This window comes from Ambystoma mexicanum, chromosome 6p (assembly GCF_040938575.1).
Source record: "Ambystoma mexicanum isolate Mex_15411 chromosome 6p, UKY_AmexF1_1, whole genome shotgun sequence".
In the NCBI taxonomy this organism is placed as follows: Eukaryota; Metazoa; Chordata; class Amphibia; order Caudata; family Ambystomatidae; genus Ambystoma; species Ambystoma mexicanum.
The window spans coordinates 307058114-307083608 of NC_090935.1; the positions used below are offsets into that span (position 1 = coordinate 307058114).

General features: G+C 43.6%; 1 protein-coding gene across 1 annotated transcript in view; it reads right to left on the reverse strand.

Annotated features, from left to right (window-relative positions):
* Positions 1–25495, reverse strand: part of ALPK2 (alpha kinase 2) — a 535735-nt gene that overhangs the window by 168154 nt on the left and 342086 nt on the right. The window contains exons 7-8 of the mRNA XM_069626477.1: positions 24651–24925; positions 14719–14807 (exon numbers count right to left, since the gene is read on the reverse strand). Of these exons, the coding sequence (XP_069482578.1) occupies positions 14719–14807; positions 24651–24925 (364 nt within the window). The remainder of the gene's footprint in view (positions 1–14718; positions 14808–24650; positions 24926–25495) is intronic.

The following is a 25495-nucleotide window of genomic DNA, read 5'->3' on the forward strand; positions in this document are numbered from 1 at the left end:
ATACAGCAAAAGAGCCAATAGAGACACAAGGAGAGAACAACCAAAGATAACAAGGAGGAAGAGAGCCAGCAATGACATCTCAGAAGAATCCACCCAGAATTTGGGCACTATCCAGCCCCATTTAAGACTCTTCTGCAAGGCATCCATGTTTTTCAGTTCACTCCTGCTTCCCACGGTGTAAACTGCAGCTAACACAAAATGGAGTCAAATAACGTGTTACGAGTTGCTGCAATTGGCTAATGCTACCGAAAAAGGACTGAACAAAGTGTGAAAAGAACTCTGAGCTCTGATGGCCCTACTGAACCATCAAATATTGGACCTTATGACTGCAATGGAGGGTGATGTGTGCCACAAAATCTGCATCCGTTGATGTGTCATTCGGAAAACCTGCTCTGAACTTGCTGTGTTTCCCGGGCACAGCCCAACCTGTGGGCGTCACTGCAAAATGTGTTTACCTGGGATTTATTCCCTATCTTGTAGTGGCATACAAAGGTTCCCATGACTGATTGAAACACTTGCGTATAGGCGCGTTATAAATGCCATGTCATATCATATCATTGAACAACTCACCACGGGTCAGGGAGGAGGGAGACATAGCTCAAGCTGCACGTCAAAGGCAGAATGAAGCAGCTAAAACAGCAATGGGTGATGTAATGACACACCAGCAGGTGGTTATGGGAATGGGAATATGAACGGAGTGGCGTTCCTAGGAGGACCAATCAAATGGTACGTTTCTATGTCCCTGATAGGTGGCCAGCCTTCAGAGTATCCACCACAAGGTCTGCGAACGCCGTTATCCAGCAAGTACCATATGAATGTCTCCCTTACTACCAGAAGCAGGGTGTCTTGTGTTCCTTTCGCAATGGTGCTGACCCATGGTAGAATAATAGAGTCCCAGCGGTCAGCACAAATATTATTTTACTAATTGCAAACTGGTCCTGGGAGGGGTAAGAAGCGATGTGGCGCCACATGGTGAGGCAATGAGTTGGGATACTGTTGATCTGCTTGCTCCAATCATGCTTCACTAACATATGTTTAGCACTAAGGATATGAAGTAGCCTAGCCAATGACATGCTTAGGAAAAATCTAATATATGAACATCCTGAGTTGCAATGGTTTCTAAGTGTCTTGACCATTGTACTTTGTAGTATAAAACTAATGTTCTTTGTACGCCCAGATGTTAGCCCTCATCAATCAGTTCTGTTCCACTGTTCTATTTGATTCGTGCTCGTCAAGCTGTAATAAATGGCATTACTTCTTGACCGGTGTGTGCTCCTTTTTGATCATATTTTTTATCTAGTGGGATCCGAGTACCCCTGATACAAAGGCATTGTTTGTGTTTTATTTGGATGCTCTTTTTGGGTGTCATAGTGAGGAGTAGACTGGTGTTGACTTCTAGCTCCTCCTTCTGCAGAAATAATTGCTACTTTTCCTTGAACCCGTACTCATACCTATAACTGCTCGTAAATCTGTTTATATAATTGTTTATGTGAGTAAATTGCAGCAGCCACAGGTCTGTTGCTTCCCTCTCTTTTAAAGAGTGTCATATCACAGACAGAATGACTGGTTCTTCATGGCCCTGGGGGGTCGGGGGGGGCACAACTTGCTATTTGAACTAATACAGTCCCACACAGTTTTTCATATTTTTAGTTCCACAAGGTACACTTGCAGCGCTTTGATGGAGAATCTTTTTCCTCTGTCCAAGCAGTCTAAAACGGCAGTCAAGAGATTGATTTTTACAAAAAGATCAGAACTCAGAAAAATGTCCCTCAAGTAGAGTCTAATAACTAAAATCAAGTAAATATCGAAGGGTTATCTTCTTCTAATGAAAGCGAACCAGTGCGGTGCGCAATCGGCTTTTGCTTTGGTCTCATCAGTCCATCGAGCGCATCGCTATGGCATCACTATAGAGTTCTCAAGCTAGGAGTTATTCAACTAATTTACAGGAATTTATTTTCCCAAATGCGGCTTCCATCAATTTAGCTATTGCCATCGCCCACCTTACTTTTTCGCCAGAGATCAGCCGTGACCACCATGTGTCTTCTTCTACCAGTATTGAGTTGACCCACAGGGGAGCTAGAAAGGCTGTACGGTCTGTATTTAGGGCTGGGCAGTTTAGCAAGAGATGGCAAACCGTTTCTTGATTTTCTGGGATTTTACAGAGTCTGCAGGTTGTCATCTTCACTTGACTTCTTATCGCTAGGATTTCTCTTGTGTGCAAAAGGTTGAGACGCGCTCTTAAGATCGTTTTGCTGAGGTTTTTATCGGGAAACTTTATACAGTACGCCAAGGGGCTTTTTAGCTTATTGCATGTTGGAGGTAAGTCTTTCAAAAATTTGATAGCCACTGCTTTTTCCACTGTGGTTATCCAATCTTCGTTTTTAAGCTTTTGGATAACTTTTTGAGGATTTGTCAACAGGTCTTCTTCGGTGGAGGCTACGGTATGTAGTTTGTTTTTTTTGCTGGTCAGTCCACAGACGGATAGCTTTGCATTTCGAAGCTTTTAGCTCGTCCCCGATGAGGTTAAAAATAGGGAGGTCGTCTTGAAGGAGTGTTTTCCTGTACAGTGAGATAGATGAAATACTCACAGTTGTTAGGTCTCTTCTTAATGCTGATATTGGTATTGAGTTAGGCAAACCCAAAGCTGTTTTCCAAATGTAGCCCTCCAGTTTCTGCCAGATCGAGGTCGATATGGAGATGGTTATGTCCATGCCATACGTGAGAGATGGTACAATTTTACCTTTGTAGAAATTGATTGCTGGTATCAACAAAAAGTTTCCAAATTTTTGGTCAACCACCCTCATTTGTGAGGTCAGGTTTTTTTGTTTTCTCCCAGAGATATTGCTGCATTTTGGTCTCTTTGGGCGAGCCCTCAATAATGACTCTCAAGTATTTGAAATTATCCACAACTTCAATATTAATTCTGTTGACTGACCAAGTTTTAGATGCTTTAAGTAGTTGTTGGTTTTTGGCAAAAATCATGATTTTAGTCTTAGTATTGTTGACTGAGAGATTATTGGTTTCCATGTATCTAGCAAGGTTGTCAAGCTGTCGTTGGAGACCTACCGGCGTCTGGTCCAGAAGGATCATGTCGTCTGCATATAAAATGCGTGATACCTTGATGTTGCCTGCTTTCGGTGGAAAGGAGCGGACATCTTGTTCTGATTCCTTAAAGTCCCCTAGGAAAGCCACAAATAAGGCCGGCGCCAGGGGGCAGCCGTGCTTCATGCCTCTTTCTGCTCGAATTTCTCTGGACAGTGTGCTTTGCCTTTTCAGGCAGACACGAAGAGAAGTCTCTGTATGCAGTGCTATTATAGGATTTAGAATATCTTCTGGGCATTTCCAAAGTTTTAGCTTACCCCACAGGAGCGCTCTGTCGACTTTATCAAATGCCTGAGACAGGTCTATAAATGCGGCGTAAACAGTTGGAGCACCCTGGTTTATTTTGGCCTTCAGGATGTTCAGAAGGAAGATATTTACTGATGTACTGCCATTTTTCTTAAAACCCGTTTGCAGATGGTCAATGCAGGGTGCCGTTTTCACCCAGATTCGGAAGTGCTGTAAGAGAAGAGTTGCAAACAGTTTCCCCAAGATTTCCAGAAGGGCTATAGGGCGGTAATTCGCCGGGTCTTCCCTGGAGCCTTTCTTAAAGATCGGGACTATTGTTGCTTTGGTCCATGACTCCGGGATCTGTCTGCTGATTCTGCACTGATTGAATAGAAGACTAATGAACTCTGTCCATTCATCGATGTAGTTTTTTAAATCGATGTTGGTGAGGCCATCTGGGCCCGGAGCTCTTGAAGTTTTCAGATTTTGAATGACTAGCCTTATATCAGGCTTTGATGACAGGTCTATCCACAGATGGTGGCTGGTTTCCGGGTGTTGCTTATCGTCGGTCGATGGCATTGCAAAAAGCTCTGTGAAGAAATCATCCCACGCAGATTCAGTAACTGAATTTGCCATGTTGACTCCGAGATTGCCTCTAGTGGCGTTAATCAGGGCCCAGAAGTCACTGACCTTTTCGTTGAGAGTGCTCTTAACATGGTATCTGAGTCATTTTGATAAAGGACAGCGCATTCTCAACCATGATTTGTATGTTTTTTGTTCTTTTGCGTACTGCTCCCACGTTGCTTCGGTGTTTTCGGCTTTTGCCTTGCGTTTTAATTTTCTCAATGCAGATTTTTTTCCTGCTAATACTTTGTCATATGCATGAGTATGGTTGACTGGAGTTGCTTTCGCATGTTTCTGTTTAGCCTTAAACTTGATCAGGATTGTAATATAATTTGGTCTGAATATGGTGTCCGTTGTTTGAAGATCGACGCCTGCGTTTGCATTTTCTTGCGTAATGATTTGCACCTTTGCTGCTGACAGACGCAGACGGATTTGTTGGCTGTTAGTCTCGACCGACGTTAAGTACAAGTCTGTTTGGTGCAAGTTGGCCGCCCATGCTATAGACAATATGTTGTGATCACGTGCCTTTGTTTTAACCACTTGATAGTTGTTGATTTCTAACAACATAGCGTTAGAAATGAAGATATAGTCCAAAGTGGCCATGGACGTTCCCCTTTCCCAAGTCGGGATTTGTATGTTCCAATCCTTCGTCCAAGCAGCATTGTGAAAGTTTCTTGAGGTCATCAAGTTCATCCAAGCTCGGCCTCTAACATCTGCTTGCGACGCATTGATCGTTGGTATAGCTTGCTCTTTCGGATGCACACAGTTGGCATTGAAGTCTCCACAGATTATTACGGCCATGATATTCCATTCAATGACAATTGCATCGATGATATCGGCCATAGTTTGACAAAAGTCTGTAGTTGAGGTTCTTTGGGGATTCCAATACGCAGTGATTAAAGCGATTTGTGTCGTGGTCCACGCCTCTTCAGTGTTAGAAAAGTGATTCCATTGTATAATGACGGCCAGGACCCCATAAGATCTTGTGATTGTCTTGATGATCTTCAGCGCTTGGCCTATTCGCACTGCAATGAGTAACCCTGAAGATGGACGACCAAACAGACCTTTTGCTGCTGGTGAGGTTTCAATTTCAAAACCATCCATTGTCGGTTCTTCAAGCAGCCACGTCTCTTGGAGACATAATCGTCCTAGGTCGTCACTGTTGGGTTGGTTAAATGGGCATGGCCTCTCGTATTCCACGAAGCTAGAGCCATAGCCGTTTGGAAGTAGATTTGACTAACTTCCTTCGATGATTGCTATCTCCTGTGGTTCGAAGTCAACGCCCCTTTCAACCAATTCCATGGTCCACCTAACGCTGCTTCTTTCTTTGAGCTGGCAGGTGTGGTGCGTACTTTCTTTGACGGTGATTCCTGTCTATAGTTTCTCTGGCTATAGGTTCTGCCAAGACGTGGAGATCGGCAGTCTGATAGAGTACTGTGCAATTAGGCAGAACGAGCTGTCAATTTAGTGAACTCGAAGTTCAGGGATAGTTAGAGCCCAAATACAGTGATGACATAATGGATGCTTAATATGTGTTTGTTGGTGAAGGGGATTTACGAAGACACATACCAGAGACTGGAAGATAGGCTATGATGAGAAAGGCGAGATTAGAAGCAGAGTTTGATACTGGTCTTTGTGTGGGGCCCACAGACCCACCTGGCTGCTGGCGTCTACTCATTGACAGAGTAGCTTGTAATACACTTGTGTATAGGCGTGTCTTGTAAATGCCATATCATACTGCAATACTCTAGCACCACGCTAGAAACATATTAGAGAACTGAGTGGTGAGGCTTGGTACCCTGACGCTTACTCTGGATCACACGTCTGGACTTAAGAAAGAGATGGATGTATGGAGTAGTGAAGTCAGCAAACAAGGATGGGCACCATGCTGTGACATCCTGCCCCCTCCCCACATCCCCCAATGTCACCTTTCATTTCAGTCTCCTGGTCCACTGACCTGGTAATTAAGGGTAAAAGGTGCAACCACAACTTCAACAATATGAATCGAGTCAATAGTGTTGAAGCTCGACTAAACTTCACCACAGTTTCCAGCAAATAGCATGAGAAGAGGCACTGCAGTTATATTTTAACTGTGTATTACCTATTTGATATGTGAAACTATGGTCTATTTGAGTTTGTGGCCTTCTCAAATTGTCCTTCTTGGTACATCAGTGGAGCGCACTGATCTTAACAAACAAGGTGTTTTCTTTTCTTTGCATAAGGGGAACAGCACATATGTATATTTATTCCATACCTTTTAAACATTTTGAAAATAAGCATTGTCTGATGTGCTCTTCAGTCCTTTGAGAAGGAACATAGATGATGTGGTTTACTTCCTAAATTGTCAAATTTGCGGCCAGTAAACAATGGCTTCAATCCCAGCTTTCACCAATTGACCACATTATGGGACCCTGGGTGAATTTATTTAACTCACTGCGCCTTATGTTCCTTAATTGTGGTCACATGGGAGCGTTTTAGTTCATTGTGTGCTGTAGGAAAAGCCTCACTTCGTAACCTCATGTGGATAGAAGCTGTCATGTATAGCACCAAGAAGCCATCCTGGCACATCCTGATTCAAACCAACGATAAGAGTAATATGGCCCATATTAAGCTGAATTATCTTTGAGCTCATTCACGTGTGAGCGAAACAGATCCCTCCTCAAAGAAAATTTGAACAGATACTATATTTAATGGCACTTATTATAAATATGTGCATATTTGTAAATATTCTATCCTTTGATGTCAGTGGCATCTAGGTGTGTTAGTGCCCCCCGCACAAATTCTGATTTACACTTCTAAACCAGGCACCCAGGTTTTCTGGATCTATGAGATTACTTCAAAATACATTTCCGAAGCCCAAAATACCAAGTTTTTTTGATTTTTACCCCTTTTTACTGCGCATATATTATGTATGTGGGGGGAAGAACCCCTGCATCCCCCGATAGCCTCCACCTATTTTATTAACTTAATCCACCCCCACATATATATGGTAAAACAGGGCTCTCGAAATTCGGTATTTTGGGCTTCGAAAGTTTGACATCCATTATTTTGGTATGATCCCTGTTTTCTTTCTCCAATCGATGCCATATAATGTTAATTTGTTGACGCATTATGTTTTTACTAGTTCTGGGTACTTGGGTAACTGACCAGTATTTTTTTAAATGCATAAATTATGAACTTTAAACCTGTAAAATCTATCTGCTCTAATTATTTTCAGGTTTGATCGACAGTGATAGCCATAAATGATTTAGTAATTGGCAAGCATTAGGGGCCGTATCATGGAAAAGAGCACATTAATCCCGCAGGGGCCACGCCCCGGGAACGACACTGCGCCAGCCTGCGCACAGAATAAAGAATGTGCATCCTGCGTATTCATGGAATTTCCTGCACAAAGTAACCGTATACGCAAGTCGCAGAAAAAAACAGTATAATGCTTTTACAATTCAATTTTTACACAGAACACTTGAAGCTATAGAATTAATTCGGAACTATTTCACTACAAGTTTTAAGTTTGAGGAACCTTTGGGTAAGTAATTGCAGTTACTCAAGTAAAAAGGAAGATGACTTGCTCCGCATCCCACTAATACACAATCCCTATTGTCCTGGTTACACCATTTATCTATCTGAAGTCTTCAAACTAGTTTCACATCTGAGCATCTAACTACTCCAGGTGCGGGACTTTGCCGGAGCCATGCCAGAACATTGTTCCTTAATGCATCTCTTGGCTCCCGCCCACTGGTTTTCTCTATATTCGCAATGACGAAGTTCCTTCCATCCATAACAAAATCTCCTAGGGACTTATCCGTGGTTACTGGCATTTATATTTTTTCTAACCAGGATGTTTTTGGGAATGACGGACAATGTACGGCTTGTCACAGATCGCTCAGTGTCCATGAGGCCTGGTTTGGACCTCTCTCCCTCCACCAAGGAGGCAAGTTTCTCATTACTTTCTGAAGAGGGGACACAAGGCATAACTTTTGAAAGAGGGCCACAAGAGTCAGTACAGCTACCTTGCATGCTCCACCGGTCGCGAATACACGCACCCTTCAAACAGTGTGTGGGGTCCCCCAGAAGAAGGGCTGTATCTTGAGAACCCTGCGCAGGGTCCCTGTAACTGTTACCGGCATCCTGACAGCATGTGTAAGATGTATCGTAACTTGGGTAAAACTCAGAAATTCTGCAAGCGAACCCCCTGTAAACTGTTCCTGCTGCACACCACACAGCGTACACGCACACCTCCCCGGCTGCATAAACGCACCCCTAAATACAACATGCAAACTCTGTGCTGCGATTGCTAGGCACAAGTGTACTTACACACGCCTTCGGGTGGCAGAGAGATGGAGGGATCTGCGTGGGCATTTCACAGGCGGGAGGTTGCGTGGTCACATCCATGAATATGCTTTTTCATGTGCATTTGTGGGAGTGCTATGGACTGCCTGCGGCCCGTGCCTCGTAACGTCCGCTTTTTCCCTTGTTCTTCCTCATTTTCTGAGTTCCACCCCCTACTCCACCCTCTGCACAGGCCTCACCTATGCTCTGTGTGGGTTCTCGCACAAGGCACTCACTGCTGAAAGAGACGTGCTGAGCCTGCACAAAGTTCACGTAAGTTCGGAAAAAGTGCTGCACAGTGGAATACATGAATCGACGAACAGAGTTTTGCGCGCAGAATGGCATGCAAATCCCTGATTTTACACATATAATTCCATGTATCGGACCCATATTTGTCAGCAGTGGCTCCTGGTTAATACTTTAATTGGTGGGTTGTAAATATTTTCCCTGATTATGCAAAGCAACAGAGTTTAGCAGGGCAGCCCGAACCAACCAAACTACCTCCTCTGAAATTGGGTTAAAAGTGTGCACTTTCAGCATACTTTATGTACAAATGTGGGAAAAAAGAAAAACTTTGCAATGGGTTTTGTAGAATAGAGCATGTAAAAGTTTAATAGATTAAACTTGTCACCAACATTGCACTGGAGCATTTTCCAGCTCCTTTTGATGATGCTTGTATCCACAATATATGCCAGTATAAAAAACATATCCATACTAGCTGTGATTGTAAATATCCATGGAGGCTGCACCAACATATGCCAGTATTACCCTATAACAACCTACTCCTGTAAGCCTTGCTAGTACAAAATGCCATGCCACAGTATAGAAACATGTCCAGGCTCGGGCCACCGATGTGGGCCACTACCATGTAGGAACACACATCATGCGGCCTTCATCCATGATGCCCTGTCAATATGCCATGCCATAGTGAAGATTTGTCCAGACTGGACCACCAATGTATGCCAGTACCACATAGGAATACTCATGCTGCCTTCATCCATGATGCTCAGTAAAATCAATTTGATGACCAGTAAAACATGCCATGGCACAGTAAGAGCAGCTGTCCATCCCTCGCCCCCCTTCCAGACCCGTTATCCTCGTCCCCCAATCAGAGGCCTGTCCCACAGCCTAGCTCACATGCATCGACATTCACACAGCATCATTCGTTGTTCATTCACTTTCACATTCACAAACACGCATAATCATTCATATGGCATTCATTCTTCATTCACTCTCACATTCACAAGCACGCAGTAGCATTCAAAGCGCATTCATTCTTCACTTACTCAGACATTAACAAACACACATCAGCATTCATTCTTCATTCACCCTCACATTCACCCGTGCTGCACACCCATGCAGCATTTCCATGCTTGCTCATTTTTTCGGGCACCATTCAACATACACTAATTTGTAATGAGGGTGCTGATTTAGTGCCAGACGGAGGGGCTCATCTACAAATTGCGGGAATAAGGAGAGTGGGACACCCCCAAAGCGGGGGAAGGGGACACTGGAAGCTGTAGCCAACCCCGGGGACCCAGCATGGAGGGAAGCAAGTGAGGGACACTCTGTATATAACACAATATGGACACTAGGGAACCGGCAGCATAAATACAAGGGAGGCGAAAGACACAGGTCCATGGGGATGCCACAGGTGGGTGTCTCACAGCAGTCCAGGGTGAACCCATGGCATGTACACAGTGGCTCAGGGGTGGGAAAAGCTGCATTCGGGCTGCGTGTCCCTTGCAGACCATGGTCGCTGGAAATGGCATTGAGCGATACAATCAAGGTTGGCTAGCCAGTCCCACGGTTACTTGCAGCAGCTGGGATTCGGGGAGTCACTCGCACAACACCAAAGGTGTTTTCAAATTGCCCCGTGGCTAATGAGCATGGGAACAAGGATGCAGGATGAAGGGGCGCTCCGAGAAGAGCCAATTATATGGTAAGCTTTGCATACATGCAAACACTGAAAGGAGCAGGGTAACTCTAGCCTCTGGACCAGAGTATTATAATAACATCAAGAAACAGAAAAGATATGTCCAGAGCAAAATATGTTTAGAAAAAATGTATCCAAATTTATTAAAGGTGATACAAAAATTGAAAACTAGTGAATAAATCACTCAAAATTATTATACACTGATCATTTTAACATAACAGAACAGCAGCAACAATATGCCGAAAATCGGCTAAAACTTCATCACTCATACTCAACATACATAGTACATACATACACACACAACTCATCATACCGTGGCATACATCCAAAGTACTAAAAACACAGAAAACATGCTAAGAACCAATGGGGAAGAGGAATTCATAACTAGTCCCCATAATAACACTCATTATTGCGGTGTTTACAAACAATAGAAATAATTCACAAACAATCTATTGTCAGGGTGGATAGGAAGAACAAATGCAAAGATCACATCCCTGTAGAATTTTTCTCTCAACCGGTTTCGACGTGTAGTGGTGGTTAACTGAACGTCTTCCTCAGGAGGTGGGTGTTACCATTCTGAAAAACAAGTACGCAAAAGCGACTATAAGCTACTACATGAAAAAGTCTTTGCCGACTGCCTGTAACATACAATTAAAGAAGGAGAAAAAGGACTGCTGCTAGCAGCCTAAGTTATTAAAAACAATTAAGAACCGTGTATACCATAGTGAAAATAAGCATATACGGCCCCCGCTACAACAGCTGTGTAAACCAGAACAAGAGGGTAAGTGACTCCCAAAAGAGAACCGTGCAAGATGAAAGGGAACCTTCAAGACCATGGTGGATCGGCAACAAGAATGTATATATATAATAATATATATCTAAATACCAAAAAAGCCTGACCAATGGCAATGTCTGTATCTAAAAGGAACTAGTAGCATATTTTGCTCTGGACACATCTTTTCTGTTTCTTGAAGCTTTGCATACATGCCAACATTCTGTGACCAAAAATCTGTAGGAATCTTAAAGTTTCAAAAATAGTCAGTCGAGGAGGTAATGATAGGAATAGGGCGCGTCAGCAGCCCATTGTCATTGAATGAGCCCGCCGCCAAGGGTGCATTCAATGACAATGAGGCGCCTGCCACGCCTTCTGCCATCACGCCAGCTCGAGGAGCCCTTGAAAGACTCACCAGAGTTGACGTGGTGGGGGGGCTAATAGCGCCTTTTGTGAAAGGCACTCGCGGCGGAGGGGCGCGTTTAGCCCACCGCCGTGGACGCCTTTTACATCAAAGGCCTGCATGCTGCGCCTTCTCCCGCTACGCCAGCTCGGGGAAGTCCTTGAAAGACTCCCCCGAGCTGGCGTGGTGGGGGGCTAATGGCGCCTTTGACCAAAAGGCACCCGCGGTGGAGGGGCGCTTTTAGCCCACCGCCGTGGGTGCCTTTGACATTAAAAGCCTGCATGCTGCGCCTTCTCCCGCTACGCCAGCTCGGGGGAAGTCCTTGAAAGACTCCCCGAGTTGGCGTGGCGGGGGGGTAATGGCGCCTTTTGCCAAAGGCACCCGCGGCGGAAGGGCGCTTTTAGCCCACCGCCGTGGGTGCCTTTGACATTAACAGCCTGCATGCCGCGCCTTCTCCCGCTACACCAGCTCGGGGAAGTCCTTGAAAGACTCCCCGAGTTGGCGTGGTGGGGGGCTAATGGCGCCTTTTGCCAAAGGCACCCGCGGCGGAAGGGCGCTTTTAGCCCACCGCCGTGGGTGCCTTTCACATTAAAAGCCTGCATGCCGGGCATTCTCCCGGTACGCCAGCTCGGGGGAGCCCTTGAAAGACTCCCCGAGCTGGCGTGGGCAAAAAAAAAAATTTAAAAAAAAATCGGTATTTGATGTCAAAAAATCGGTAGGCGGTAGGACTGCTTAAAAAGCGGTATCCTACCGCCTAAATCGGTAGGGTTGGCAAGTATGGCTTTGGTGTCCCTGAAAGGTAATAAACAGAGTGTCCATAACAGTATTTGCGACGTTTATCATGGGACAGCTGCCATGTGAATGTCTCCTTTCCTACTAGTCCAGGGTGCCTCGTGTTCCATCTTTTCTGGTGCTGAACAATGGCAGACGAATAAAGATCCAGAGGTCAGCACAACTATGTTATTACTAATTGCAAGTAGTTTGCGGGGTGAAGCGGGAGGCAATGTAGCACCACACTGGGTGGGAATGTACCGGGAGAGGGCAGGTCTGTTTTTGCTTCAATAATGTTCAACTAACCTATGTCTAATTATAGGGGCATGACATATTCTAACCAATCAGCTTCATGAGAACGTCAGAGATGTGAAAAATGGAAGAGAAAATGTTTCTAATAGTAAACACATTTTATAAGCTATACGCAAGGACTATCCGCTGTGAACTAGTTTGTCAACCCTATTCAATCAGTTTTGTTAAGCTGTGCTGCTTGATATGTGCTTGCCAAGCTGTAATAAACAGAGTTACTACTTGTCTTGTATACGCTCCTTTTGGATTACCACCGGTAACCCATTGATTACAAGCTCTAGAGGACACCTAATGCACACTCATGCACCCACACACAAGCACAAACTCTTGCACACACCCACACAGAAATACATTTTTTTATTTTCTTACATGAAGCCAGTTTCCGGTGATCCCAGTCTCACGATGAAGGCCCTCTGGCATCTGTGCAGTATACAAGAGGAACTAGGAAGCAGAGAGTGTTTTCTGCCTTCTGCATATGCGCAGTGGAGCTGGACTGTATCCATATCAACACCCCTCAGCCCCTGGGGTACATTCAGGTCTGCAGTACCGCAGCCTATACCCCAATTGGGCATGCACACTGGGGTAAAACTGAACTTTCAAAGAGAACCCATGTTTCCCAGGACAGTTTAAACCAGGAGGCCTGCCTCAGCTCCAGAAAGCATCTCCGGAAAGCGGATGAGGGACGGCTCACTGTTTACACTATGCTGGCTTGTCAGCTCCCCTATAATGGGTGAGGAATGTGGCGGTTTGGCGCCCCTTCAGCCATTATGGATAAGCTGCCCCTGGTTGTCAAGCTCTCAAATCTAAAAGCAATAAAACAGGAAAACTTAAAAAAACACAGATTGTTAAATGTACCCAGAAAATACTGAAATGGCACCTTAAACCACCCCAAATCCTGAGTGAGGGAGTCGTTTTGTATGGAGCCACTAGTGTAGCCTCTTGCATCAGGCCTCAAAATGTAAGCCACTGGAGACTTCTAGTGACATTCTACTGTATATAGCATAAAATGTCATATATATATATATATATATATATATATATATATATATATATATATATATATATATATATATATATATATATATATATTTGATAGAGGTAATTACAAACATACTTGTGTAATAGAGTGTTTTAGGATTCAAACATACTTTACAAAAAGATTACATTAGGAATAGACTTTCCATAGTAAACTCAATCCAGATTTGTAGACAGACCAAAAATAAGCAAATAAGCTTGACTGAAATTCACTGTACTCATGTAAATTGTTCTTGTACACATTCTGTTTAACTAGCCTGGGAGTCTAACTATTTGGGGGGTTCAAGAAAGACACATACCTAGTATATGTAAGGCATTACCATATGGAGACCGTTATTGACCTCCTCTCATCCAATCAGAATGTTCCGACTGTTATTGACTGCATTCTGAACATTCAGTCTTCAAAAGCAAACAGGGAAAAAAACTATGCAATTTCCAGGCATGATGTCTTTTGCTGCAACATCCCGTTTAACACACAAAAGAGAAAGCAAACCTATGGGAAAATGTTCTTATAGAAAAACCGTTTACTTGTACATGACACCTAATGCATGCTCCTGTTAAACATGTTTCAGTTTTGCAGTCAAAATCTTAATTTATTAAAACAACCATGTTATTGAAATACAATATAAAACCACATGTATTTACTAATTCAGTTTGTCTGTTCATTTTACCCACTAGTAAAGTAACCTTTCTTACTTCACCACTAAAACTCCAAAACATGAATAGCTACTACCACCATGGCCCTTATTACATGTTTGGTGGTATCCTGCCGGTAAATCCGGTGGGATACCATCAAAAGGAACTGCCGTTACTGGCAGATTACAGGTGCTAGTAAGGGTAAATTAATCCCAATGTCATGGATTACCAGTATTACCGCCACCGGTAATACTGGTGCCGGTAGTACCAGCTCTTTTTTTGGCTACTGGGATGCCCGACTTTCCTGCAGCTCTTGGCTGGAGGTAAATCGGGCCACCCCAGACTTGTAGCATGCCGGTCCAGTAACGTGCTGGTAAACGGAATTACTGGCATGATAACGGCCCCTCCCTCCGTCTATTAGGCTATTATGTTAGCCAATTGCAAACGGGCACTGAATAGATGTACCTCACAAGGATATCAGCTTAATTTCAGGTTGCTGGAAAGGCACAGACACATCTGCACAAGAGAACAGGCCAGAATCACCCATGTGTGTCATAATGCAGGATGGCTACTTACTCGGGTACTTTTCCAAAGGCGTCTAAATGCTCGGCCTCTTCCGCATACATCTTTGCATACTCCCTGGCAGTATTCTGCACGTAGCATTCCTGCATTACAGAGACATAACATCAAATTATGTATGCATTCATCTGTTTTGCAACACGGCAAACACATCCGTTTTCAGCCATTTTGCATCGCCCATTACTGCAAATAACAAAGCTTAATAACTAAATAATAACGCAATTCCTCAAATGCTAGGAATAGCAGTGCTGTATGCTAACTGGAGAAATATAAACATGTATGTAGCCTTATTCTGTCCAATAAAGCTCATATATCAATGTCCCGGACAAGTCTGCCAACATAATACATACAATGCTGCCCTGAGCAACCCCTCCAGAGAGTACTCACCATTTAGATCACTTCCCAGTCTCTAGAAGTATCCAGACCTTGTACACGTTCTCTCTGTTTGCAGCCCTGGTGTGCTTCAAGGGGACAACATAATATCATGTCTCGGAGGAGGTGACGAGCCCAGGGAACCCCTCTTCACTCACCCTCTGGGAGTCTCAGTGGGTAGCAGTCAGAGAAACCAAGTCCCCTGTGGCTCGAATGCCTTATGGCACAGAATGTAAAGTGTCTCTTTTTCACCAGAGTCGGCAGACTACAGGCTCACTGGTCTCTGATCTGCAGATTATTTAGAAAGTTGGAGAGTGAGCGAGTTAGTGAGTCAGTGAGTTAGGTGGTTTGTGTGTGTCTGGGCAAAACCCACTCAGGAGGACAGTTTTGGCCCAACAGTACAGGAGATCCAAACGGTGACAGCACCAGACTAACACTATCCTTGTGAGGAACGAGGATCTATGAGGACCGGTCCACATAACGCTTAGACACATTTGTACACAAACAAGTGAGTGCATTCAGAATGTAAAAGTGCAGAAACATTTAGTTTGATCCAATTCATCCATTAACTTTCCCTACTATCCAAGTGGGCGTGGTGTTAAATACGTTTACCCTGCATAAGAGCCAGTGGCAGTCTTCATAAAGACAACCAAGTCGGGCAGTGTGTGTGTGTATGTGTGTGTCTACCTCGTAAGTAGAAAATTACCGGCTTGATAACCAGGTTCAGCGATCTTATGTCTTCTCAGTGGACCACATTCCCCAGTTATTAAGCCAATAATTCTACACTTGCAACCCGCACCCCCTACTAGCTTCTCAACTTATCTGCTCATCCTGGGCTCTCTTCCTCCCAGCTGCTGTACCTCGCCATCCGCCCTCCATGGGAATATAAAAAAAAAAACTATGTCCCATTTCTTTTCCCTATGTCAGCGTCCATCTTAGTTTTTTTTTATTTACAGGAGAGTGGGCACACACAAGATGCATGCAGCTCCTCTCCCATACAAAGAAAACCCACTTTTTGACTGTACGCACCCAAGAGGGAGCCCCAGGGTGCAAATATCCACTGCATCACCCTTTGACGGTGGAGTAGCACAAGACTCATGCATCTCACCTACCCTCTACAATCTTTTCACATTACCCCTCTTTAATGATATGGACGAACACGGAATAGCTTTTACTAAATATGTCGATGATACGCAAATTCTCCTCCCGCTACCCAGCTCCTACGAGCAAGACCTTAACACTCTCAAGGAAACCTATGCAATCATCCAGGCCTGGATGGCGGCTAACGGCCAGTGTATTAACAGGGACAAAACAGAAATCCTTCTGGTAGGTTCCAAGCAAATTTTGAACAAACTAGACAGTCAATACAGCACCTTCAGTATTGAGAATACTGTAATCATGGTCTCGGCTGCTGTAAAAACTCTGGGTGTGTACCTCGACTCCACCCTATCAATGATGCCGGCAAGTCAGTTCTATTGCATCATCTGCAGCTCTCACGACCAAAATATTCAACGCAGTTAAAACTCACCTCTTGTCCAAAAACTGCCTTAACATTGCCAGAGCCACTATCGGGGCTAAGCTGGACTATTGCAATGTCCTTCTCCTAAGCACCTCATCTAAAAACATCCACAAATTGCAAATCACACAAAACAACACCCTCAGAGCGGCCCTAGGCATACCAAGAAGAGAGCATTTCTCTCAAGCCAGACGAGACGCCCATTGGCTCCCAATCAAAGAGCGCATACTGTTCAAGACCCTCACCATCACACACAGATGGCTCTCGCAGTCTGCACCTCCATATCTTTTTGAACAAATTCACCAGGCGTCCGGAAACAGACCCAAACGGGACCAATAATCACACCAGCTTTCAATCCCTGCCCTCAAAAGAGTGAAAGCCGGTGGGGCCAGTTTCGAGTTGATAGCACCTAAAAACTGGAAAACATTGCCACTCCAACTCAGAAACGAAACCTCATTCACTGTCTTCAGAAAAGCCCAGAAAACAAAGCTATTCAACTAGAGCCTACGGCATTATGTTCCACTGTACCCAAAGAACACACCAATATGATAATATTATGAACCATGTATTGTGTTCAACTTTGACCAAGGAACACACCAATATGTTGATATCATAAACCATGTAAGTTTTCTCTTTTCCATGTACAAGTAAAACTTCAGTAAGAGCACTACGATGCCTCAGGGCCGCTGTGCGCTTTATACATTCAAATAAATAAATAGGTACCACCCCATAGTTCGAACTGTTTGGGGTCAGTAACAGTCCTCGCCCGGGCTACCAGCCCTGTATGGTCCCGAACATGGGGATAGCTATAAACTAACGATAACCCGAGAAATTAGATATTCTTATGCATGGAAATTAAACATCATACATAACAAACATGTGTAAATTAATGTGCTTGGAAGTCCTTTGGAATGATGAGAGTTTGCTCTAGTGCCAATCTTGTAAAGTCTGTAACTCTTCCTATTCCAGCCTTCTTCAGAGGGAGAAATCATCTTTCAAGCGTGGGAATCACACAGCCAATGAAATCAAATGTGGCAGATCTTGACAATCTACGATTGACAATGCGCAGTATTGCTCCATGTCCCTCTAATCACTTAAGCTTTCTTCACTGTAATACTGGAAAGGGGACGTGAGCATGCCAGCCCTCAATGCCTGTGAGGGTCTACTGTTCCCTGACAGGGAGGAAGTGAGGATATACAAAGTCCTAGCCAAGTCTATGAACTTGTGGAGGATCTGACAAAAGTTTCAAAATTGCACAAGTCTGACACGTTTACTATTCAAGGTGGAATGACTGACGGGGTATAGGAGTGTTAACAGATTATAGCCATGGTTGTTATGGCCATTGGTACGAGGATCATCGGCAAGAGGTGCTCGCATGGATGTCGCATGGACACAACATGCCTAGAACATTTGAAAGACGTTTTATATGTTACACCCCGGCAAAGCCTTTAAGACAGTGGACTTGGTGCATGGAATGTTTCGGAGAGAAGTTGCCCCCACTACCTTAAAAGCATAAAGGGAACATTGGGATATAGTGGGAATGCTATGCTAGAAATAGTTCTGACAGCTTAAATAGGAAATGTACATATGGCAGGCGACTGCAGCTAGAGTGTTATATAAAAAATGCTCAACTACTTATTTTGTCAAGAAGAAACGTGAAAGGCGTTTATGGAACAGAAGGTTAATCTGCAATATTTTGCACATACGAGGATGCTTAGTTTCAGGCCTTGCAGTACCGGAACGCTCAAGTACCACAATGTGTTGGCAACAGGGGCCTGGGCATAGAGGCCATTTCATGGCTAGTTATTGGACCTTATATAAAAAGGCCAAATTATCAGATATTGCAGTTGCATATTAGTCTAGTCCTGCAGTTCTTACCCAACCACCACCTACTGTTCAAGCCAAACCTCATTCTGATATTCTGCCTTACAATCCCATGCTGTGCTAAACCAATGACCTCCTGATGTTTAACTCTAACCTCCTCTTGGCGTTCTGCTCAAAACCAACCACCTGATCGTCTCTCTCCTTTTTCCCCCCAAACCCTTTCCAACTTCTCCTCCAAAAACGGCTTACTCAATCCAAACTCATGCTGCAACTTCCTTCTCAAACACCCACGCTGCCTGACTGAGACTCTGATCTTATATAGCCATGTAACCACACCTCCAGTGATGGGACTTCTATGTGGGCCTGCACTTATGGATGTGAATTGGCGAGTGGCTGTGAGTGGCCAATTTAATTGATTCGCCGCTGTTTTATTTAAGACACTGGGGTCAGAGCAAGTCTTCAAAGGGTTGATCCACCATCTTGGATATCACTCTCATCAATTGTGGGGAAGCTGCAACCCCAGACTGTGCAGCATTCCTGTGGGGTTAGGGCTTGTGCACCGCAAGAGTATTAAGTGATGGCGAGCAAAGTAAAAGCACTTTTGAATTCAGCTCTGATTCCCTGCAGATCTCTTTGAATCCCAGACCCCAAGAAAAGTAACAGCATCATTTTGATAGGTTGCATGAATGCCATGAGAAAATGTTGAGTGCTTCTGATGTATGCGCAAGCTCGCTTTGCGGGTGCCATAGGAAAATATCTGATATCTGTGCAGGCTCGTAGTGGGAGTGCCATGGGGATTTGCAGGGTATCTCTGATGTTTAAGTGGGTGGTCCGTACACGTGTGGAAGGAAACTAATTGTTTCCTTAAATATTTTCCTTCTGTCTCCAAGCTCTCCTCCCTCACATGCAAAGAGCCTGTGCTTTGTGAAACACAATGCAGTTATATTTGAGGGCAATGAAACCGTGCATCCGCGATCCCTTTCTGATTTAGCGCTTCACGTGAGTTTCTAGGCACACGTCTTTAACAGGCGGCGATCTGTTCATGAAGACTGCTTCTGAACTTAAGTGGACATGGCTCATTGTGGCTGACGACACTTATAACGAATACCTGTCCAATCTAACATTGGAATCATGCAGTCAAACCCAGGACTCACACGCTGAAACTGGCATCCCAATGCCCTAGGACCCACACTTATCGTTCTTTCCTCAAATGTTACCCTCACAAATGCACAAGCCATCCTAACACCTCTTCAGAAAGAATGGCCTTCGTTCTATCTGGCTGTTTACCTATTTTGTATATGTGTATTTTTTATGTAAAGAGGTTCTTTGTCAGTGTGAAATAAAAATGGAATATCAACGCAGGGCTTCACTTTAAAAGGTGCATCAGCGTAAATGGCTGCTTAAGGTTTGAAAGTTGTATTATGCTGAATGCAATATGTGAAGTATAAGCAATTATACATATGTTATGTATTTAAAATTGCTTAACTTTTGTCTATAGGCGTTTTGGTCCACTATACTTTGCACCAGAGGGTTTAAAAATCCTTTTTAGTATTGCATTTGAATCTTGGGAAATGTCAATAATATTGTTTCTAAATTCGTCTTTTAGCCTCAGGAGCGTTTTCAGTTGCATTTAAATTGTTTCTTGCACCTGTGTCGTCTGTTGGAAGCAGGCTTTTCATTTAAACGCCTTCGCGCATTACTACGCGCCAGAACTAAAACTCCCAGCTCCAACTGTAGTTCTTCTGAGCTTTTTCTTGCCAGCTGGTGCGACAGCGCCGGCGCAACAGCAAGAAGCCGGTTGGGGACGGTTTTGGAAGCGTTTGAGCACTGGGTGCTGCAATCTTCCAGGTAACTACTTTAGTGGGCCCTGTAATTCTTTTATGAGCACTGCTTTCTTTTTCATCGATTTCGCACTATTTTTTTGTTCCTCCACCTATGTATTATTTTCAGCAGACCGAATAATGACCTGAGAAGCAGCTGTGCACAAACAAGTGCAAGAGTACAGACCAAGTATTGGAGTATTGGACCCGGACTCCCCTATTGATGATGCAGGTGCCAATGATGAAAATACCGAAGTCGGATTAGTAGCCATTCCGCTTTTGGAGAAAATAAATGTAATTGTTAAACATAATGCAAATATTACGGACATATGTGAAGATAGCACGATTACCAAGATCCTGGATGAACATCTTAGCCAACCTCTGTTTAACATGGTTACTTAACACAAGATCCCTTAATGCACCGGCAATAGAGGTACATGACGACATCTTGGAACATGATCTAGACATAATATGCCTTACGGAAATGTGGTTACATGATCCCTGTGGCCCTTTTATGAAGATAGCTCTACCAGTTAACGATACATCCTTTTCAGACAATCGCTCTGGTCCTAAAGGTGAGGGAGTGTCCATCATTATGATAGAAGGGTTGGACTTCTATCATTTCCCTGCGACCTGTGGAGGTGTGAGCTTTTGCACTTAAAATTAAAATCAGATTCAATAACCTGCCCAAATCTCCTGTTGTTATATAGGCCACCCAAAAACATGCCTGATTTTAATGAATACCTAACGCACACTCTGCAGCCCCTGAATAAACCTGGAAGTGCGACATTACTTCTGGGAGACTTTAATCGCTGGCTGCAGGATATAACCGACCAGGAAGCAGCACAGTTGAAAAACAATTTGAGGAGCTCAGAATTTGTTATCCTAAATACAGAACCTACTCACTTGTAAGGGGAAAATATTGGATTGGGTAGCTACTAGAAATCTTCAAGTAGTGATTAAGGGGACCCAGCCCTGTATTTGGTCAGACCACTTTTATATCTTTTTCAGACCTTTTGCAAACAAAAACGGAAGGTTTTACATGCGCCTTTAAAGAAAATTCTCATTAGGAATTTCAAAAATGTTTTGGTTAGCGATTTGAACAAGGGAATCGTGTCAGTAATGGAAACCACTACGGACGAGAGATAATAGTTTCTACTTTCGATTATATTATAACCAAAATGCTAGACCAGGTTTCCCTCTTAAGAACCTCAGTTGTGAGAGACAGAACCCATCATAACGATTGTTTCACCAAGAAACTTAAAGAAATTAAAACATCCAAAACATTGGCTGAAAGCCAATGGATGAAAACAAAATCTGATACTCACAAGTCGGAATGGAAGGAAATTGTGATAAAATATAAAAAAGCAGTATACAAGTCTAAGAAATACTTTTTTGAGAATCAGATCGCGAAGGCCAATAATGGAGTCAAAGAACTCTTCAACATTTTCAAGAAAGTTGAAAACCCAAGCAAACAGCTAAATTCCTTCATCCCTTCTGTAAAGGACTGCGCTAATATACAAAATGCTTTTGCCGATAAAGTCCTAGGGGCTAGAAATAAGTTAAAAAACAGGGTCACGGTGGCGACAGGTGAAAATCCTGTACTCACACAACCTTGTAAGGAGACTTGTGCCCCTATAGGGATTTCTGATGTAGAGGAGTTGGATTTTGTGTTCCGGCCTATAGGTACAACATCTCTCTTGGAAATTATGAAGAGTATGCACCCAATCTCCTCTATTGGAGATACCCACCCTTTTAAGATCCTTCAAAATGTAACTATATTTGGGACATTTATCATCCAATTAATTAATTCCTCCTTTAGACATGCAAATGTTCCTAGAAACATTAAGCGAGTTAAACTAACTCTGCTCATCAAAAAAACTGGTAAGGATACCAAGGACATATCCAATCTAAGACCCATAACCAATACCCCCTTCTTTTGAAAGCCCTGGATAAGGTTGCCACCAAACAATTTCAGGACTTCCTACAACAAAATAAAGTCCTTCATAAAAAAAACTCTCTGGATTTAGGTCTGGCCACAGTACCGAGAGTGCACTTTTAGGTTTGCAGTCAGACATGCTGAACATATGGGACTCAGGCGGGTGTCGGCTGCTGGTCTTTTTGGACCTCTCGGCAGCCTTTGATTTACTGGAAACATTCTTTTGACATCCCTGGATAAAACAGGCAAGTGCTCACCAAATGCCATAAAGCCAATCCACTCTTTTTCTATCAAACAGGGTCTCAGCCGTACCTCCGGGGGAGGCCTTGTCAAAAAATGCCCTCATATCTTTTGGAGTACCACAGGGGCTTGTTTGTCTCCTGCTCTATTCAATTTATATATGAAAACTATGTGTGATTTGCTGCAGGAGGCAAATATTTGTTTCACCAACTATGCTGCTGATATTCAGCAGTTGCTGAAATTGGAAGGTATACAAACAAGACTCTGTTAGCTTGAATGACACTTTCAAAATTGTAAAACAGTGGATGGGGAGCATTGGATGTGTTTCAATGATGGTAAATCGGAAAATTCTACTTTTTGGCTCCCGCTTCAGAGAACTAAAATAGATGTCAGATCCAACTCTTTCTTGTTAGACGAATGTGTGAGCAATACTGAGATTAAGGTGAAAACCTACGGCGCTTTCCTGGACTGTAATGTTAGTCCCGATGCACAACTAAAAAACATAATTATAAAAAACATAATTCATTGCACACAATATCACCTGAAAGTCTTGAGGAAAATTAGACCATTGATCTCAGAGAAGAACTGTGAAACTCTGACTAGGACTACTGTTCTATTAAGAATTGACTATTGTAATGCCCTTTTGGTGGGTGCCTCAAAAATGAATATGCATGCCCTTGAAGTGGTACAAAACAACTTGGTTCAGATTATAAAACAAATACTGCGTGGTGTTCATATTACGCTATTTCGAAAGTCTCTGCACTGGCTCCCTATAAGAGCCAGAATTCAATTTAAAATGGCTATCTTTGTTCACAAGGCAGGCTATGGGACAGCCCCTGAATATGTCAAGGAAAGATTAACTACCTACCAACTAGCAAAAATTCTACGTTCATTATACCAATTAGATGAACTGTGTTTTAAGCTAATGGACGATTTCAAAATATCCATAACGGGCGTATGCTTGGCATGCATAATGCAATGAATGTGTTTAGTACTACAATGCCAATAAACGAAAACTCACTATTTAATGTTATGCGTGATGAAATTAGTTACATAATTGATACATTGTGTTTCCTATTCTGATCTCTTCTCATGAGTCGGGTTAGGTGTTTAGGAGAGCTACACCGGTTCGATTTCTAAACCACGGTCTTGGTTATGGTTGAAGGGGATTTGTGTGAGTAAAACTGAACCGCCAGGTTGCTCATGTATGCACCACTCAAAGGCTGGCTTCCTTACATGTAAAGATGTGGGGGAAAGGATTGCCTGCTCAGCCGAGCCACACCCAGGCTCTGTTCCTATAGATAATCGCAGCACTTCTAAAATGTCCAAACATTTTGCATTACAATTACAAAATAATTAACTGTGATAGTAATGGGACGCATTCTTTAGGCTGTAATTTACAATAGGTTATTGGTGCAATCATTTGATGCTAAGCTATGCAAAATGACTGCATTTTAATCCCTGCTACCGTTCTCCACCCATTTTTAAAAGGGTTATCAAATACCGTCATGGCTCTATGACACTTTTTCAGTCGTGTGCTTTCAATAATAAGCACAGCTATTTTGGGAGATGCAAGCCTGGATAACACCTCTTGTGTTGTCATAACTAGGGGCACTGGGATCCTGAAACAGAAACATCCAGTCTGGATGCTGGGCACGCTACAGGATCACGCCTTGAGTTTAGGTCAGCGTAGTGTCAGCGCAGGGTCAGCGCAGGTTCAGCATGACGGGAGACCGGCTGCTGTCCAAGCAGAAGAGCTATATTAATAGTATATTAATAGTAAATGCATCTGTAATGAAAGAGTCTAGCATATTCTCCGGCTCCTGTGTCATTGCTTGCCATCTCTGCATGCGTCCTACAACTTCAATCAAGCAAATCGAATGTCAGCATATGGTGTCACTAACCTGAAAAAGAATAGTCCAGTACACACATATGTGTGCTTCGGTGGCCTGTAGCCCTCTGGCCACGACCACACTTTGCTAACGGTGTTTGACCAGAGGCGTTGCTAGGGAGGGGGCTACAACCCCGGATCTTTTGGTTGTAGCGCCAGATAGAAGCTCAGGCTAGTTAGCTCTGAGTCCCGACAGTCCCGACTTTAGCGTAGCCCCGGATCTTTACGAGACCTAGCAACACCCATGGGTATTTCAATGCAATATAAACGCTGTCAGACCCATAGCCTCGGAGTTACACACACATGAAGCAGATACAGACACCTTACCTGTGCTGCCAGCTTGTAATTCCTTTGAATGAGCTCGTCCGTGGTTTTGGTCCCATACGCTACTGCATTGTGCACTTTCAGAACGCAGACGTGGCCGGGGCTGAACACCGGCACCAGGCCGTACATCACTCTACTCCTGAAGGCCTTCCGGTGGACCCCTTCTCCAAAGTGCAGCTCTTCCGTGGCGATCTTCCCGTGCAAATTGCCACCGAAATAACTATCGCTGATGAAATCGTCTCTGAAAAAGAGTTGATTGAACTCAATCTCCTCGCCACCTGCGGATTAGAAGGCAATCAAAACACATTTAGGAAGAGTGGATGCAATTGTGTTTGCTAGACGAGAGAAATCAAGATGTAAATTATACTTGCAATAAAACAAAAATGAAATGCAGCACCTCATTGCCAATTCTCTTGCCACAAACTCGAAGAGAGTGGTGTGTTGGAGGTCTCTCTGGCTCCCTCTCTTCTGTGTGTGTGTGGAGTAGACAATGCAGAACTATCAAACTATTCTTTCCCGCCGAAGATAATCAATTCTCACCTAAGTTGGCTGCCTTATGCTGATGATTTGATCGTGATAGATGCAACGCCCATTGGGCTGTAAAGAAAACTAAATGATGTACAACAATATGTGACATCCAACCAGCTATCGATCAACACTATAAAATGTGAAATTCTGGTCTTAAAAAACTTGCGATGCAGAAGTGGGAGCAGAAGTAAAAATCTGAAATGGACCCTGGGTCAAGAAACAGTTCAGATATCCCGAAGTGTGAAATATTTGGGAATGACTATAAGTTTGTGTATTAATGATGCCCCTTGGACTATTAAAACAAAAAGGAAGTGCAAACA